General features: G+C 37.1%; 1 protein-coding gene across 7 annotated transcripts; it reads right to left on the bottom strand.

The window, feature by feature from the left end:
- Nucleotides 1-346: 346 nt before the first annotated feature.
- Nucleotides 347-12,923, bottom strand: bin1a (bridging integrator 1a). Of its 7 annotated transcripts, none has more exons than XM_079465059.1 (20): nt 12,651-12,918; nt 12,022-12,102; nt 11,841-11,895; nt 11,639-11,733; nt 9,038-9,133; nt 8,828-8,935; nt 8,617-8,709; nt 8,279-8,364; nt 7,866-7,941; nt 7,629-7,684; nt 6,919-6,963; nt 6,325-6,397; nt 6,054-6,176; nt 5,203-5,280; nt 4,682-4,705; nt 3,964-4,200; nt 3,648-3,695; nt 2,823-2,876; nt 2,520-2,621; nt 347-2,252 (listed from the first exon to the last, which is right to left on the bottom strand). In XM_079465059.1, the coding sequence occupies exons 1-20, from the start codon at nt 12,735-12,737 to the stop codon at nt 2,151-2,153; spliced, it is 1,719 nt and encodes a 572-aa protein (XP_079321185.1). In that variant the 5' UTR covers nt 12,738-12,918; the 3' UTR covers nt 347-2,150. The 7 variants fall into 7 exon arrangements, with proteins under 7 accessions (XP_079321185.1, XP_079321187.1, XP_079321186.1 ...); XM_079465060.1 differs by having other exon boundaries at nt 362-2,252; nt 3,648-3,692; XM_079465061.1 differs by lacking the exon at nt 6,919-6,963.
- Nucleotides 12,924-15,719: the final 2,796 nt, after the last annotated feature.

Raw genomic sequence — 15,719 nt, 5'->3', positions numbered from 1 at the left:
TTGACAATGGATGATTGCAGCAACATTGCGGGGGAAAGCTGATATGAAGGAATCTGTGATTGTGTTTATCACTGTAAGCACGAACACAGTTATACAGTGACCTGCTGCCGTGGACATGCTTGGATTGGAAAAATACTGAGGAAATATACTCACTGTTATTTCAATATCTTCTTAAAGAATACCTAAGATGTAAAGTTTAACACAAAGTCCAGTAATTTGATGTGTAGGGATCAGTCCTGTCGAAAAACATGCTGACAGTTGTTTAACAGTGGTTTGGGTTCAGGGATTGCTTATACTTTACATGAAATACTTTACATTTGCACAAATAAAGAGTCAAATATTTGTTGTGAACACATAAAACATATTACAGGATAAAACGTATGTTTATTAACATTGGTGAGTTAGCAGGATACAGGTCTGTAGAATGACTACACTCATGGCTTATAGTGGCATGAAGTGGCCCTGTTTTCCCAGCTCACCAAAACATCAAGTTAGTACACACTGACACACTGCTCGTGGAGTTTAGCATGCCTTTTTCACATTCACACTAAATACAGATATAGATATGGCAAGAGAATTTGTTTTTTAGTGATGAAACCCAACAAAACAACACAATGTTCACAGCCACAAACACAACGACTACCAAATATTGTAAATGCGCTCAAATACAGGAAGAAGATGTGCTTCCCATCCGTTCTGACTACGTCCGACAGGTCATCAAAACGCATTGGCAATGCAATAATTTGTCTCTTTGCAGGTCACATTGATTTCTCAGTACAGGATACAAAAACACACGCACGTGCCTCAAGGAGAGAAGAGAGAGATCAGGAGTAACAAACCAAACAAAAAGCGAACAAGTTGTCACTCAGCACAACGGCCGATGAATCAATTTATCTGAAATACCGACTTAGGGTGCCGTTATCTTAAAGTTCATAAACTGCACTTGCTTTAAAATTGATAATAAGATCTGATCCACACACGAAATGAGCAGATTATACCCCACCGGTTCATGTTCATGGCACGTAGACTGAAACATTGCAACTTTCATTTGCCTCACAATGTACAAAAATAAAACTTTAAATAGATTGTAAGAGGACTGAATTATGCATATTTGCAACGACTTTTATATGTTGCACCATATTACACATTATGTTTCTTTCCCGAATCACAAAATGCCAATTTTCCTATATTTCTGACTCACATCTATTAATACAATTCATAAACAAATAAACATCTGTGTAGACATTATTGCATCACGTTAAGTAAAGAAAGCATCTGACAGTAGTTCACAGAATATAAACCATATTCCACTGAATGATTATGCCCTTTGCACAGTGAAGTAAAATGATCACAGAGATATCATAAATGGCTTTTAAAGGACCTGTGGACAGTTAAATCATATATAGAGTAAAGCTGAGTGTCAGAGACAGCACGCAGGTTTATTAACATCTAACCTGAGCAAGAATCTGGGGTTATATATTTTAGCCTCATTAGTTTCAATATTTACTACGTATGAATGAGTGCATATTGTTTTTTCTGTTAATAAGAAGGACCGGACACGTTATTAGTCTCATGTTTTTTCTTACATTTTTCTTTGTTCACGAATTAAAAAAGCAGGCTGGTAGACAGGGCCAAAGCTAGCGCTGTGGAACGTAAAAGAAATAACGTAGATCTTTGACACTGAGCTGTCAAACTCCGTTTTCTTGAAAGAGTGCCCTAAGAATATCATGCAACTCACAAAGTGCTTAGTATTAGACTACAGAGACTAATTGTTATGTGAGCTCCTAAGATAACAATTAAGATCTAAAAAGATTGATACGTTTTTGACTATTTCCTGTTTGTTGTTATGAAACTTACTGGCAGAGGAAATAACGTTCCTTCTAGGCAAAACTAAATAACAGAGTGTCACTTGACGCTGTAGGGAGGCTAATAAAAAACCAGAAAGACTGACCTGTCAACAATGCAAACTCCACTTCCACAAAAGTAACGCAACTGATTGCCTGTTGGACAGTGGCCTACGCCAGCGGTTTCTGCATTTCTCTGTGTAGTAAAGTTTGTTATCTCTGCATTTTCAGGGAAAGTTCAAAGGTGAAACAAGGATTCACAGGGAAACAGCAGAAGTGTCACAGATCAGGCCGACAGCAGGGCTCTTAAATCCTCTGTGTGAAATTTTCAGGAAAGACTCCTTTTTTCCCAAGATCTTTAGACTGAATCCAGTCGGATTCTTTTACCCCTACCAGCCACCCTTCATCCTGCAAGCACATAATGCACAATGATCTTCTTTTCCTGGCTTTAACCTATGAATTATATGTATTAATTCGATTTTTTTGTCAAACTTAACAATAAGGTTAAATGCACTAGCTTGCAAGGACTAACAATGAGCAACATACTATAGGTTTTATTTATTTATTAATCTTTGTTTATGTAAGTTAATGTCAAAACACTTGTTCATGTTAACGGTTACGGGAAGTGCATCTTCTCCGCAGTTGTTTACGTCTTGCAAAATGGTCTATACAAACCTGCTCATCTTGACTTTCATAAGTCACCACCAACACTATATCTCCTGCTTTAAACTCCAGCTCATCAGAGTCATTGGCATTGTAGTCATGCATTGCTTTCACCTGCAGGCAAACAAATAACAAACAGTAGTGTGTGGCATATCATGTTTATGTATATAGGTAAAATAAGGCATATTTAAAGTATTTGTGGGTATATAATATATAAGCTTATAGGTAAATGAATCATTTAAATAAAAAATAATTTAAAGCAATGGGTGGGATATCATATATAATGGGTAAATTAAAGGCATCATTTATACTTACTTTAAAAATGAAGCCCTCTGGCATCTCTACACTCTCAGCGGGTGCCTCTGCGATCTACATTTTAAGAATATGTGAAAATAAAAAGAGAAAAAACACTTAAATGTGTATTAATGTAAACACTCATTTAAAAATAAAATGTAAAATAATTCACAGAACAGAAATTTTTTTTTACAAAGGCAGTATAGGTTTAAAGACTTAAAGGGATGGTTCACACAAATAGCTCATTATTTTATAATTTACTCATCCTTGTGTCATCCAAACTTGTATGACTTTGATTTTCTTGCAATATAATGCCGGTAACTAAACAATATACATGTTTTAAACAACACGAGGGTGACAAACAAGATTACATTATTTTCATTTTGGGGTTAACTATCCCTTTAAAGGTCCAGTCAGTAATATCTTGCGGCAATATTGCGAATTGAAACAAACCGCTCACTCCACCCCCCCTTTCGAAACACTACGACGGCTGACAGAATTTGGCGAAATATATGCAAGGGAACTCGTCGGGTATGTAGATACAAAAAACAAATTTCAAGGTAATTAAAACATAACGCGTCATTGCTATGAATATTACATTGCATTTCTATCAATAGATCATCCCAAAAATTACACACTGGACCTTTAAGTGAAATACTATGTGATCACATAGCAGCTCATTCAAGCTTGAAGTTGCCCCTTCAGTCCTCTAGATGGAGACCTTGCTTAAGACTTAGTTGACAGATTCGTCTGCTTTGAGTTTTGCTGTACTTTGACTACCCTAGCCTTCGCTTTGTATAATGTGTTTGTATTTTTTAACTTGTAAACATCTTGAACAACACTTACAGCTTCAGCCGAAGGCTCTTCTGGAGCAGCTGTCTTTTCTGTGGCCTGCTAAACGGAAAGATGAGAGATAAAGAAGAAGACAGAGAGAGCCGAGCAACAAGAGGGTGAAATTACCAAGAGAGAGCCGAGAATTGAAAGAGAAAACAAAACAAGATGCAAATTACACAGCAATCTTCACAGCATATCATGCCTAGCGGCATCTACCACTATTACTAATGCTACTACCGCTGCTACCAGCATTCTCCCAACTGCCATGCTCACATCCGCGGTTGAGCATCCCCTCGGCTCCTCTTAGCTAGCTCGATGAGAACTGTACCTGAGCCCCATTCTTGTCCCACCCCTCGGCCTGCTGGGTAGCATCCTTTTCATCCCCCTGCACAGGCTGAGAGCCATCATCATCATCCCAGGCGGGGAATTTGGCCGGAGCACGCACAGGTTGGTTACCATCATCATCCCAGGTAGCCTGGGTACCATCATCACCCCAGCCAGAGCGCACAGTCTGGGTACCATCATCATCCCATGTCTGAGGCACCTCAGCTTCCTTGTCTGCTTGCTACATGTGTCAAGGTAGGTGGGGGAGGGGGAAGAAGGGCAGTGATGGGGCGGGCATGTGGGAGCCAGGGAAAGCGTGACCAGGGATTATACGGATTGGACAGAATGATGAGCCAGAAAGAAGACAGATGAGAATTTGAACAGCTGAACACTCTTTTATTTTAGCGAAGGTCATCTAGTCTATGGAATGATGTGAAACATGCAACATTAATATCGTGGACAATTATAAATGCAAAAGCAGGACAGACAGACATTTACAATCTTGTCAGCATATATGTGGGAAAGCCTTGCAGTGAAAGGAAATTTAATGGAATTGCAAGTGTCTGACCAGGGCAAAGGGTCTTATCTGCCCTACAATGCATTGGAATAACTTGGCTAAAGATAATTATTGTTACTGAATTCACATCAGAAAAATAGTTAAAAAATCCATCAAAATATCTGACTACATAATTATGAGTAAACATAATCAAAATGTCACTCACCGTCACCTCCCATGAATCCCAAGTCTTTCAATATCCACATAGAAAAGCAAATAAAAACAAAATAATAATCATAAAATAACGGTTATCTTACAGACATTCTACAGCAGTGGTTCTTTTGACTTCACAGACCCCCATCGTCCCCAACAAAATCTGAGGTCAACCCACTCACAATTGTTACTTAAACAAATATGTTCTGGAGTAACTGTGTCCTAGTAAATGTGTATTTGGTTTTACAAATAAAACATTAAATCATAATATAAGTTATTTTAGCTTATGTTAATGCATTTTATTTTTTATTTTAAATAATAGTGAAATTATGCACAGGCCTCCTAGTGCACCCCAGCCCCCTGGTTGGATCTTTCATTGCTCCTCAAAATTTTCAGTAAACATGCCTATTATGTTTATTATTTTAAACACGTTTCCTTTTTAAGTATACCATGTATGCTAAATACAATTAGTTCTTATTTAAAACTACATGATTTGAAGTGGATTCTCTTTTAACTGCTGTTACTGTGACAGACCTGAGCTACAGGAGTGGTGGCCGCCTGAAGTGAGTCCAGGTCCATGTCCAGCAGATTAGCAGTCGCTGGAGCATCATACTAACTCAAAAGATGGAAAAAAATAAGTGAATGAATTGCAATGAAATCATTCATTTATTCATATATATATATATACATTTCTCATTATTTGGAGTGACGTTTTGTTTGGTGTCCCTTCGGAGGGAGATATTTTTCCGTTTGAATTGTGTCCGGTGTGCACTGTTGTTTTAATGTTTCAAGTCATAGGGAACTGTTTATGAAGGCTCGACTTCCAAATTATGTAATTTTAATCAAATTCAAGCATTAAAAGCGGTTTGTTCATGGTGTGCGCGGCAGCAACGATGCACAAGTGAATGGGTCATTTCAATCATTGTTAATGTTGTTTTGACAGAAAAGTACTTGCCACAAGGATAGAGCACATGGCTATACAGAAAGATTATGTAGCTTTGTACACTGCTTGCATCTACAGTATAATGATTTTTATCAGAATTCTATTGTCCGTAGCAGATGGCTCTCTCAACATGCAGTATATATTATAGTTTGTCAACTAATACGATGATAAGCTTCGTATATGCACCCCTCAAAATTCCCCACAGAGCCCCGCCACATAACAAATCCCAGTTTAACCCCAGGTTATCTTAATGGTTATCGTTTTGGGATAAACAGGACTTTAGGAGCTATAGTGCAATGTAAAAATATGAAAAGCATATTTATAAAAGAGGAGTAATGATCATGTGTAAGCATCTGACTCAAGAAGTCAGGGATATTTTCTTTGGCTTCACTTTTAACAGCATTATAATGAAGATAGGATTAAGAGAGGAAAAACTGTTGACCTGGGTTGGCGAAGTGACACTGATGTCTGGAGTCGCAGCTTCTCCAAACAGGTTGATTATGCTTTCCTGCTTCAAGTCCTTTGATGGAGTAACTTTAGGAGGTGGAGGGACGGTAGGCCTTAGCTGTAGACATGCATGAATAAGAAATGAGAACTGAAGCACAGTGGAGGGCAGTATTACTGATGCCAACACAAAGACTGATGAGAAATCACTGCAGTGCCATGTTTTATGTTTTCTTAAGCAGAAAATGAACATTCCAAACACAAATGACCTTAGATGGTGATTTGGGAATGGCTGGCGGTCCCCCGGGGCTCAGAGTGTGATTGGCATCTTCCGTTCTCTCACTACAGCATAAAAAATATATTTATGTTAATACAGTATGACTGCTGCAGGGAACCCCTCTCTGTCATGCTTCAAACTACAAGCCATTTCATAAAAGATGACCGGTGTGTGCCGTTAGCCTTACTGGAATACAAAAGCCAAAACGTCTCCACAACTGCACAGAAGACAGTTTCATATGTAGCGATCGTACATGCAGACTGAAATGGGATTGCTTCCTGTGGAAAGTCATTCTATTCATGCGGGGAACGCATCATCTTTAACAAACGTTAATTTATAAAACAATGTTGGAATGCAAAAGTACTGCTCTAAATGATTACTTGTGAAGCACCTATAGGACTTCAGACAGCATCACAAATATTGCACATGACAAACCCTTGTCTACGTGCAGCGTCTGCTGCTGCACAGCATGGACAGCACGCATAAGCTTTCGGTAAGAGAGAATGCAGAAACATACAAACATACACAAGCACGAATACAAATTCTTCAACACACACACAGAGCACTGCAGGGTCACCACTGTTACCTCCTCTGGGGTGCTGATGTCCTCGCCCCTTGGCTACCTGTTTTTCTGTGAGAGTGGTGTTGGGGTTTATTTAATTATTTGTTTGTTGAAATATAGTGTAATTGAATTATAGCCATATGCATGTCTGTTTATAAACCTAGAAGGCACTAGGGCTGTCACGGTTATGAAATTTGGCTGACGATTCATTGTCTAATAAATCATTGCGCTTATGACGATTAATTGTCTGTTTTCGGGCTTTGACGTTTAATTCTCATACATTTTTGATTCCCCTTTGAAATGACCATATTGTTCTGAATATAAGACTTAGTTTTTTTACTTTCTCTTAAGAAATGGGGGTCATTATTGTATTGACGGTCTAAGCTTTAGCATGTCAATAATACAGCGCCAAACGTGTAAAACGAGTTTGATCAGGAGTGAATGATCACACTCGTTTTAGTTAATGTAATATTAAATTGTACTACAGTTTAGTGATTGTTGGAACATTTTACCAGTATTATCATACTCAAGTTACAATATATACCTAAATTGTGCTATATGCAGGCACTAGAGCTCTCCCTTATGTCTTCTATAAAGACGTGCAATAATTGCGATAATTATTTATTTAATAACTGTGACAGCCCTAGAAGGCAACATGGGTAAAAAATGAATCACTATGCTTAACAATGCTGGTTTGGGCTGTTTATACTTATGTCATTTTTAACATGACTGACCTGGACATATCTTGATTTTCTAATTTCTCCAGTGTATCATTCACATTCTGATTAATCTGTAATAAAGAAATATGAAAATTGAAGTTAACATATAAATAGGTTATTTCGTTCATATTTTAATTGTAATATTATATTTATTTACTTTATATATATATTTAATTATTTATCATCAGCAAATAGAATATTTCATTTAAATGGGAACAAATATATCACTGAATAGTGTTACTTTGGACTCACTTTCCCCATTTCTCTGTGAAACTTTTCCTCCAGACCAGCCACACTCTGGAATGTGTTCACATAAAAGCCGACACGACTGAAAAAGAGCACACACAGTACTGATATAGTCCCAGTCTCAGCTGGTAAACCAATTGACCAATACTGCATACTAAAACTGAAAGACGTTGCACACAGTATTTAAAAGAAAAAATCGAATCTGCTGGCATCAATGCAATTTCTTAAAATCATGCGCAATAATTTGATTGTGTTTCAAATAATAAAGTTTTTTGTTGTTGTTGTTTTACATAATGGCCAATTTGGCACCTTCTTGTCTAAGTGAGTGAATCTTAGCAGGAATCTGACTTCATGCCAATAGTCAAACATCAGGCTCTGTGAGATTAAAACATTGATTAAAACATCGATTAAAACAACACCTGTTCCACAGTGATGGCAGTTCTTCTTGCAAATCTATATTAATCTCCTCGAACACCTTCTGTGCCCTCTCAAACTCTTCTTCTGCCTAAAACAAATATCACACATGACATTATAACATGAAACGCGGTGAAATTCATTTTATTTATTTGTGTGAGCAGCCTTTAGTAAGTGATTTTAGATCTCTATGTAATTCATTTGGCCCCAAAATGCAGGGAATTTAATTTCACCATTTGTCATTATTTGCCTGGCAAGAAGATATTGTCCTCTTCAAAAAGGGGGATTTGAAAATACTGGCCAGTTACAACTCTTATAACAAGTAATAGCAATGAAATGTCACCTGACTCCTGGAGAGACTGGTTTGAGCTACATTATGGGCCGACAGGATCCCCTGAGCCCAGCCTGGAGCGGCTCTCTCCAGCAGAGATGCTGGCTACAAACAGAAGAATAGAGATTGTGAACAATAATGTACACACATGAAGACACATACCGTGACAACAGAATGTGTTTAATACAAAATATAGCTTTTTTAATGTTTCGTCCAGTGTTACCTTGGTGATCTTAATCCCCTCCTTTTTCTTGCCTTTGTTTACAGCAGCATAGTTGTGGCGAGCACTGTCAAAGTCCACCAGCTTCCTGTCACGCTTTGCGATACGAGCCTGTACATTACACAGATATTAGAACATTTCAGAATATAATAATAACAGTAAATGCTAATAACCTAGAACATTTGAAACATCTTAAACATGGGAAATCTGTACCCTGATGTCAGGAAATTGGCCCAAGTAAGTGTCCATGGATATAAGCGCATGATCTACCAATTTTTGATGGAAATCTGTCCAGAGGAGGTCTGAGTCCTGTAATGCAAGTACAAATTGTAAATAACTTATTTGGATGGTACAAAACTTATTGTAAATACTTTTTTAGACGTTCACCAACTAACACACACAACTAACTATAAAGCAGCGGGATGCTGTAAAGCTATTTGGGCTCATTCTAGATCAGGAAAGAACTGTTAAATAATATTTTCTTCTAATTATGGTAGTTTAAACTATCTGCTTTTATGTAACAATTAGCTGTGAAAATAAACAATGCACACAGGAGTACAACAAATGTAAACCCCTTGATTTACCTCCCATCTGTTTCCCCACTCCCATAATGCATGTAATATTCCTTTCAAAAAAGCAGAAATCAAGGGAAAATGTTGGGCATGCAAGACACAAGGATAAGACGTGATATTTCAAACAGCAGAAAGCAAAAGTTAAATTACATTTAACTAAAACAGAGATCGGTAGCATAATGTTGTTAGGATTCTATTTTATCTTTCATTTGGTTCTTGTTATAGATAATAGCCTTTAGTTTACAACACTTTGTTGTTTTCAGATTACAATTGAATATGCCCCTGGGTGCGGGGTGAGAAATACATACTACATCTAAAAAAATGATGAATGACTAAATAATCATTTGCTTTTAGGACTAGACCAGTGTACAAATAATCTCAAATTAATACACTTGGACTAAAAGCAATAAAACTTAAATTCTAATGTAATAAGGTCTTTAAGAGTAGTTGTGAATATATATAAAAATGCGTTACATCCCAGCATTGACAGGTATATTTAGTTTTTCAGACTTTCTTCACGAATTTATCTTAAACCGATAAAATAACCGCAAAATAAATGGGCTAGGCCAGGGGTATTCAATTAAAGTTCCAAGAGGTCCGGTCTTTATATTTTCTTCCAAACGGAGGTCCGGACAATATGTTTTTTGAAAAAATATATTTTATCAATTTAGCCCATTTGGATATATACTTTATATATAAAAGATACGATCTTTTATCAGATCATTTATTTCATATTTTGCCTAGGGGAATAGAAGTCTGAAAACTACTGACAACAAACAACAGATGTAATAATTAAAATGCTCTCAAATAAATGTGCTTACTAAATTAGCCTTTACAAGCAATTCATAACAGAACTACTTCCACCTTTTAATAAATTCCCAATAGAACGTTAGAACAAAATGTTAGCCTGCTTGTGAAATCCCAGCAAATGTATTTGACTGTTTTCTACATAGATCATCCTACAGAATATTCTGTGAAAATATGACAACAATATCTTCAATATTGACTGAAGAATACCATTTTAAAGATGAAATCTTAGTGAAATTAATACTTGAAAATAATCTTTGATGCTTAATAATAAAAAATCTAATAATAATAAGATTATGAGACTTTAGCCTGGGTTTTTACAGTGTTACAAATGTTTACATGCTGATCAATAATGCTAATTCTAAATGTAGACAATAACGTTACGGTTCATAAAATATCACAAATCTGGTCAAAAGGTTTGACACATAGAAAACAGTAGACAGACATAAAATACTTTGAAATTGCTGTTTTTTTACTTTTGTCCATTTACACCTTCTGCTTGTCTGGACCACTGTTGTTAAAATAAGCACTCTTTTTGCGGAGGTGCGTCTTTGCCGTGAGAGAGCGTGCGGTAAAGCGCTATGCTATGTTCACACCAAATGCGAATTAAGCATTATGCGCGAGTAAATTAGATTCAAAGTCAATGCAATGATGTGCATAGAGGCGAACTAGTGGCCGGCGATGCGAATGACGCGAATCGGGCGGCGCGATTTCGGCGAACTCTCATAAATTGCTTCTTCCGTAAATTTCAAGGAGCTCATTGACACATACTGGATGGCGGGTGTGGATGCGTGAAGACACTCCCCGTCGTGTGATAAGTTCACACCAAAAGCGAACAGTCACGTTCCACACTCTTTACTACTCGCGGGAAAAGTTCGTTATTTTCGCCTGAGTGACACGATCTGACAAATATTTTCAACCTTCAAACGCTTAATTCGCCTTTGGTGTGAACCCAGAATTAGAGAATGTAGCATGACATGATCAAATTACATAAATGTTTCTGAGATCGCCTGTGATGTGATTCTCCATTGTGTAGACGTGCGGCTCAATTTAAACTACCAAAATAGAAAAATGTTTGAAATGAAGAAAAGAACTGGATACGGTGTCGTATCCAATTATGCGGCCTGGGCTAGGCTAATGAAAACAGGTAACACATGTTACCGAAAGGCCTTGTGGGTTTTCATTGTTGGTGAAATGAATGAAAAAAGGCAACAAGGTTGTTTGTAAGTGCTAAATGAAATAGTGTGGTTTATGGGATTAAAGAAAAAAATAGGGAAACAGAAGTGCAAATAGTGCACAGCAATGTTAAAAAAAATTATGTTTTGCAAAGAAATCCACACAATGTTGTAGATTTTTGGTCATTTTCCTTCTAAATCACTTTTAACCTATGTTACATAATGCTGACAAAGACTTTAATAAACTTAAAAAAAATTACCTCAAAGAGGGATTCCACATCCTTTCTGCCATACCAATCCGACTCATACATGTCATCTAGGCACTCGTAGAGATGTTTAGAGGACTCATGCATGGCTGTGGGAAACCAAGAGAAAGGAATCAGAAAGGCAGGCTGGTATAAAATTGTGAAAATGTCAGAAAATCCACATATGAAAAATGTAAATTTGTATCAACAGTCTTACTTTTCACAGCAGTCAAATAGGTCCGAAGGTCTTTTTGCAGTTTGGAACCCTCAACCTATGTAAGGCAAGAGGACAACCTGAGACAGGGTCATACAGTAGATCACACCACGGCGCAGGCAAGGGTCCCCAATGCTTATATCTTAACAAACCCCTTCCGAATTAAACACAAAACATAACTCACCAGCTGTTTATTAAAGTTGATCACACCCTCTTCAAATGCCAGATCTTTAGTTTCATCAGCCTTGCCAAGCTTTTGGAGAACCTGATGAAAGATGAAACCATATTGATCCTATTCCTCCTGTGTTGTAAAATACCTTTCTAGTACCTCCATTCTGGAGTGAGTATTAGAGCTGGAATAATAACACCGTGCAGCAAGGAATCATGATGTCCTTGAATGACACTTAAAAACGTTTATTAAACATTTATCCTGCTGGAATGTTTGTTTGGATCAGTAAAACACAAGTTTATCTTTTGTTAAGGGCCTGTTTATCTGAAGTGCCTAGATTTAGAGCTGATCGTTTAGCATTGGGCTGCGAAGGCAGCTTGCCTTGCGCCTTCAAATAGGCTAATACATTCAAGCATTTTAACGAGCCTATAACTGTAGAGGACAAATCGAGGATTTTAGCAAGATGTTCTGATCCAGCGCATCTATTGACAGCATAAATGATATTATTTCGGGGACGTCACATCGACGGTCTTTTAGATGTAGATCGTCCTGTCACGTTAATCTATATAACACACTGAGACAGATGAAAGCAACCCTAAATATCGCGATGATGTATTAACAGCCGCGTTTAAAGATGTACTTACCTTTTCCTGAGCCCTGGTTATTTTTTTCTGTACATTGCTCGCAATCCTCCCTGCGGAAACCCCTTTCCCCATCGGTAATTCAGCCATTATTATTGCCGGATTATATGATGTCCACGTAACGTGTCAAAAGAGCATTTGGTTACAATATCTAATTATTTACTTTAATGCAGGTCCATTAAATTCGAGGCCCTATAATAAACCGTCCGTGGAATAGAATAAACCCACACGAGCGCACACAGGATACAGATGGTCAGCGACCAATGACAATAGCGCAGTCTTAAAGAGGCAGTGCACTATTTTTAAGTCACGTCACCGAGGCCGCACAGTAACCCAATACTAATAATTACGATCTGTTGTAGAGTGTTATTTTTTGTAGAAAATTCTAATACAACTTACCTAAATTAAATGCTGGGATATAAGGGGAATTTGGGCTGTTTTTCATAGGACCTTGACCCTTGGGCTTAAAAAGATTTCCAGGATGCATTTTAATGTCCCAGTTGCTGAAAGATTGAAGGACTACTTTACCATATTTACATTATGCACTTATATTTCGTTATATAATAAAACATTTTTTGAAGATAAACAAATCAGCGCATAATGTTTTTTAACTTTATTTTATCTTGAGTCAACACACTTTTTTGCATTGGTTGTAGATCCTTGAGATTTTTGCCCTCACAAAGATGCAAAGTGAAGTAATAGTTACAACTTAGTTATCACCTGTGTTGTTTTGTTAAAGTGAAAGTTCACCCAAAAATGAAAATTCTGTCATCCTTTACTTATACTCTCTTGTTATTTCAAACCTGTATGGTTTTCTTTATTTCTGCAAAATAAGATATTTTGAAGGTTGGTAACTGAATAACATTGTGAATGAAATAAGCTGTGACTGGTCGCAAAACTTGTGAATATAACTGACCTAAATGATTTGCCATATAAGAAGTAAAGGTCAAATATTGGTTTGCAGGTTCGTGCTGTGCATGGGTCTGGCTCATTTGAGGATTGGTTTGGAGCGTACTCCATAAACTCCACACAAAAAAATACTTCTCCACAAATGTTCACTCTGATTTTAGCACATGGTTCTGGTTTATTTGTGGTTCTCTAGACTCACATAGGCAGTTACTTAGTGGTTCATGGATCACACATTTATTAAGTACCAGGATTTGGCAGGCCATGGTATTTGGTGCGTTGTAGTAAGACCTCAGCTTCTAAGGAAATTACAAGTGATGTCATTTCTATTTCAAAACCAATAGCCATCAGTTGTATGCAAAAAAGTGGTAACACTAGGCAAATATCCCAGAAGCGTACTAAACATATTACAAAGTACCAACCAAAGTTTATAGGATGAATGAAAAAGTTAGTGTCTGTACAACCACCCACCCAGTTTTCATCAGTTGCATAATGTGGCAATTTTAAAAGATCTAAAATCAAATTGTAATGCTAATATGATTACCTTATGCCAGCCTATAATACCACAAATGTTGTCTGATGAATTGTCAGTCAAGCAATAAACATTGCAGCTGTTTTGTTCTTCTTAAATAGAAAGTGCAATGTGGTTAATTTTTATATAAATCTGTATCCTTTACCTGGCAGCTGGATTTGCCATTTCAAGTTTCCTTGAATGCGTAACGCTGTTATGCATCACTTTACAACTATTACTGACTCTTCAAACTCCTCGCTTATCATGTGAATTAAGTATGTCTCATCTTTGACTGAATGGTTTATTACTTCAAGCACATTGTTTTGAGAACGCAATGCGCATTATGAAAGACATCAGTTATGTGTGCCCTACCCTAAAATAAATTAAAATGTCACACTGATACACAGATATCCAGTACATAATGCATACTTTATTTACTTGGTGTGTGCTGGTTTTGTATCTTTGCAAAATTGTCGCTTCATACATTTCAATGCCAGTAAACCCTGTGTGAACTGTGCAGACAAAAGACACGATAAAGCCAACTTCACATTACAGTCACAACAAAGCACCAGTAGAGGGAATAGTTTGCATGTGTATCCGTACACGTCTCATGTGCCTATTGTCTTTTTAAAACCTTCTTTAATGTCCTCCTTTGTCTCTTGAATTTGATTGTATGCATTGTGAGCCCATGACATGATTTTAAATTATATGTTATCACAGTGCTAACAGACAGTTGCAGAATCGAAACCGTTTGAAAGGGCTAAACGTATATTGAAAATAAAATAATAAAACATTCCCCATTACTTATAAACCGTAACAGACCAATGCAATGCCCAATTTAACAAAATAATTGAAAGATCCTTTATTTTATTCTCAGAATGTAGAACATCCATAATGGCAACTTTAAGCATTCTTTAACTGGTGTGGCATTGAAATGTTTTATTGTATTGTATTGCTGCGTCTGTTACGCTGGGGGGCGTCAGTGCTTCCATATCGCAGCCTAAAGAAACGTTGAGGTTGTTCAAGCAGCCTGTTGAAACAAGATTAAGTAGAACTGAACTATTGTGTATTCATAGGACATTAAGTAGCCATCACTCCGCATGGCTTTATAAAAAAACAGCGTGTTGTATGTACAACATTTGTGTTATTCGTCTGTAACCACATGAATGGTCTTTAGTAATTTAGAAGGCACTTCAATATTTGGATAAATATAGCTTGTTTTCTATTAATAGATGTGTGTTGTTTCAGCACTAGACAGCGCCAGGGCTAGAACAGAGTGTTAAGCCAAAACTCTCTTTTTTACATGTCTGATTTTGATGATAAAAATACTGCTTATTTGTCAAATGTGCATATTCACATTATAATACCACAGTAAAACAGTACTATCATAAAATCACCACTTCATCCTTTCTGCATTAATTTTCTCGCACATGCTACGCGCAGATGTCCCGTCATTTTGAAAAATGCGACCACTCCCTATCCCCCCGTTACTCTGATCATTATAGAAGACGTATGGGAAGTTTACATCGCCAACTTACAAGATGTCTTCAAAATAGACTAATGTCAAGTTTAGTTAGCTATATCCTTATAAGAATACGCAACTCATAAATTTTGTATTGAATGGACTGCACTTCGTTCACTAAGACCCTCTTGTG

The sequence above is a fragment of the Barbatula barbatula genome (genome assembly GCF_947034865.1).
Source record: "Barbatula barbatula genome assembly, chromosome: 9".
Lineage (NCBI taxonomy): Eukaryota > Metazoa > Chordata > Actinopteri > Cypriniformes > Nemacheilidae > Barbatula > Barbatula barbatula.
The sequence above is the reverse complement of the archived record's forward strand: the minus strand, read 5'-3'. Positions and strand labels throughout refer to the sequence as shown.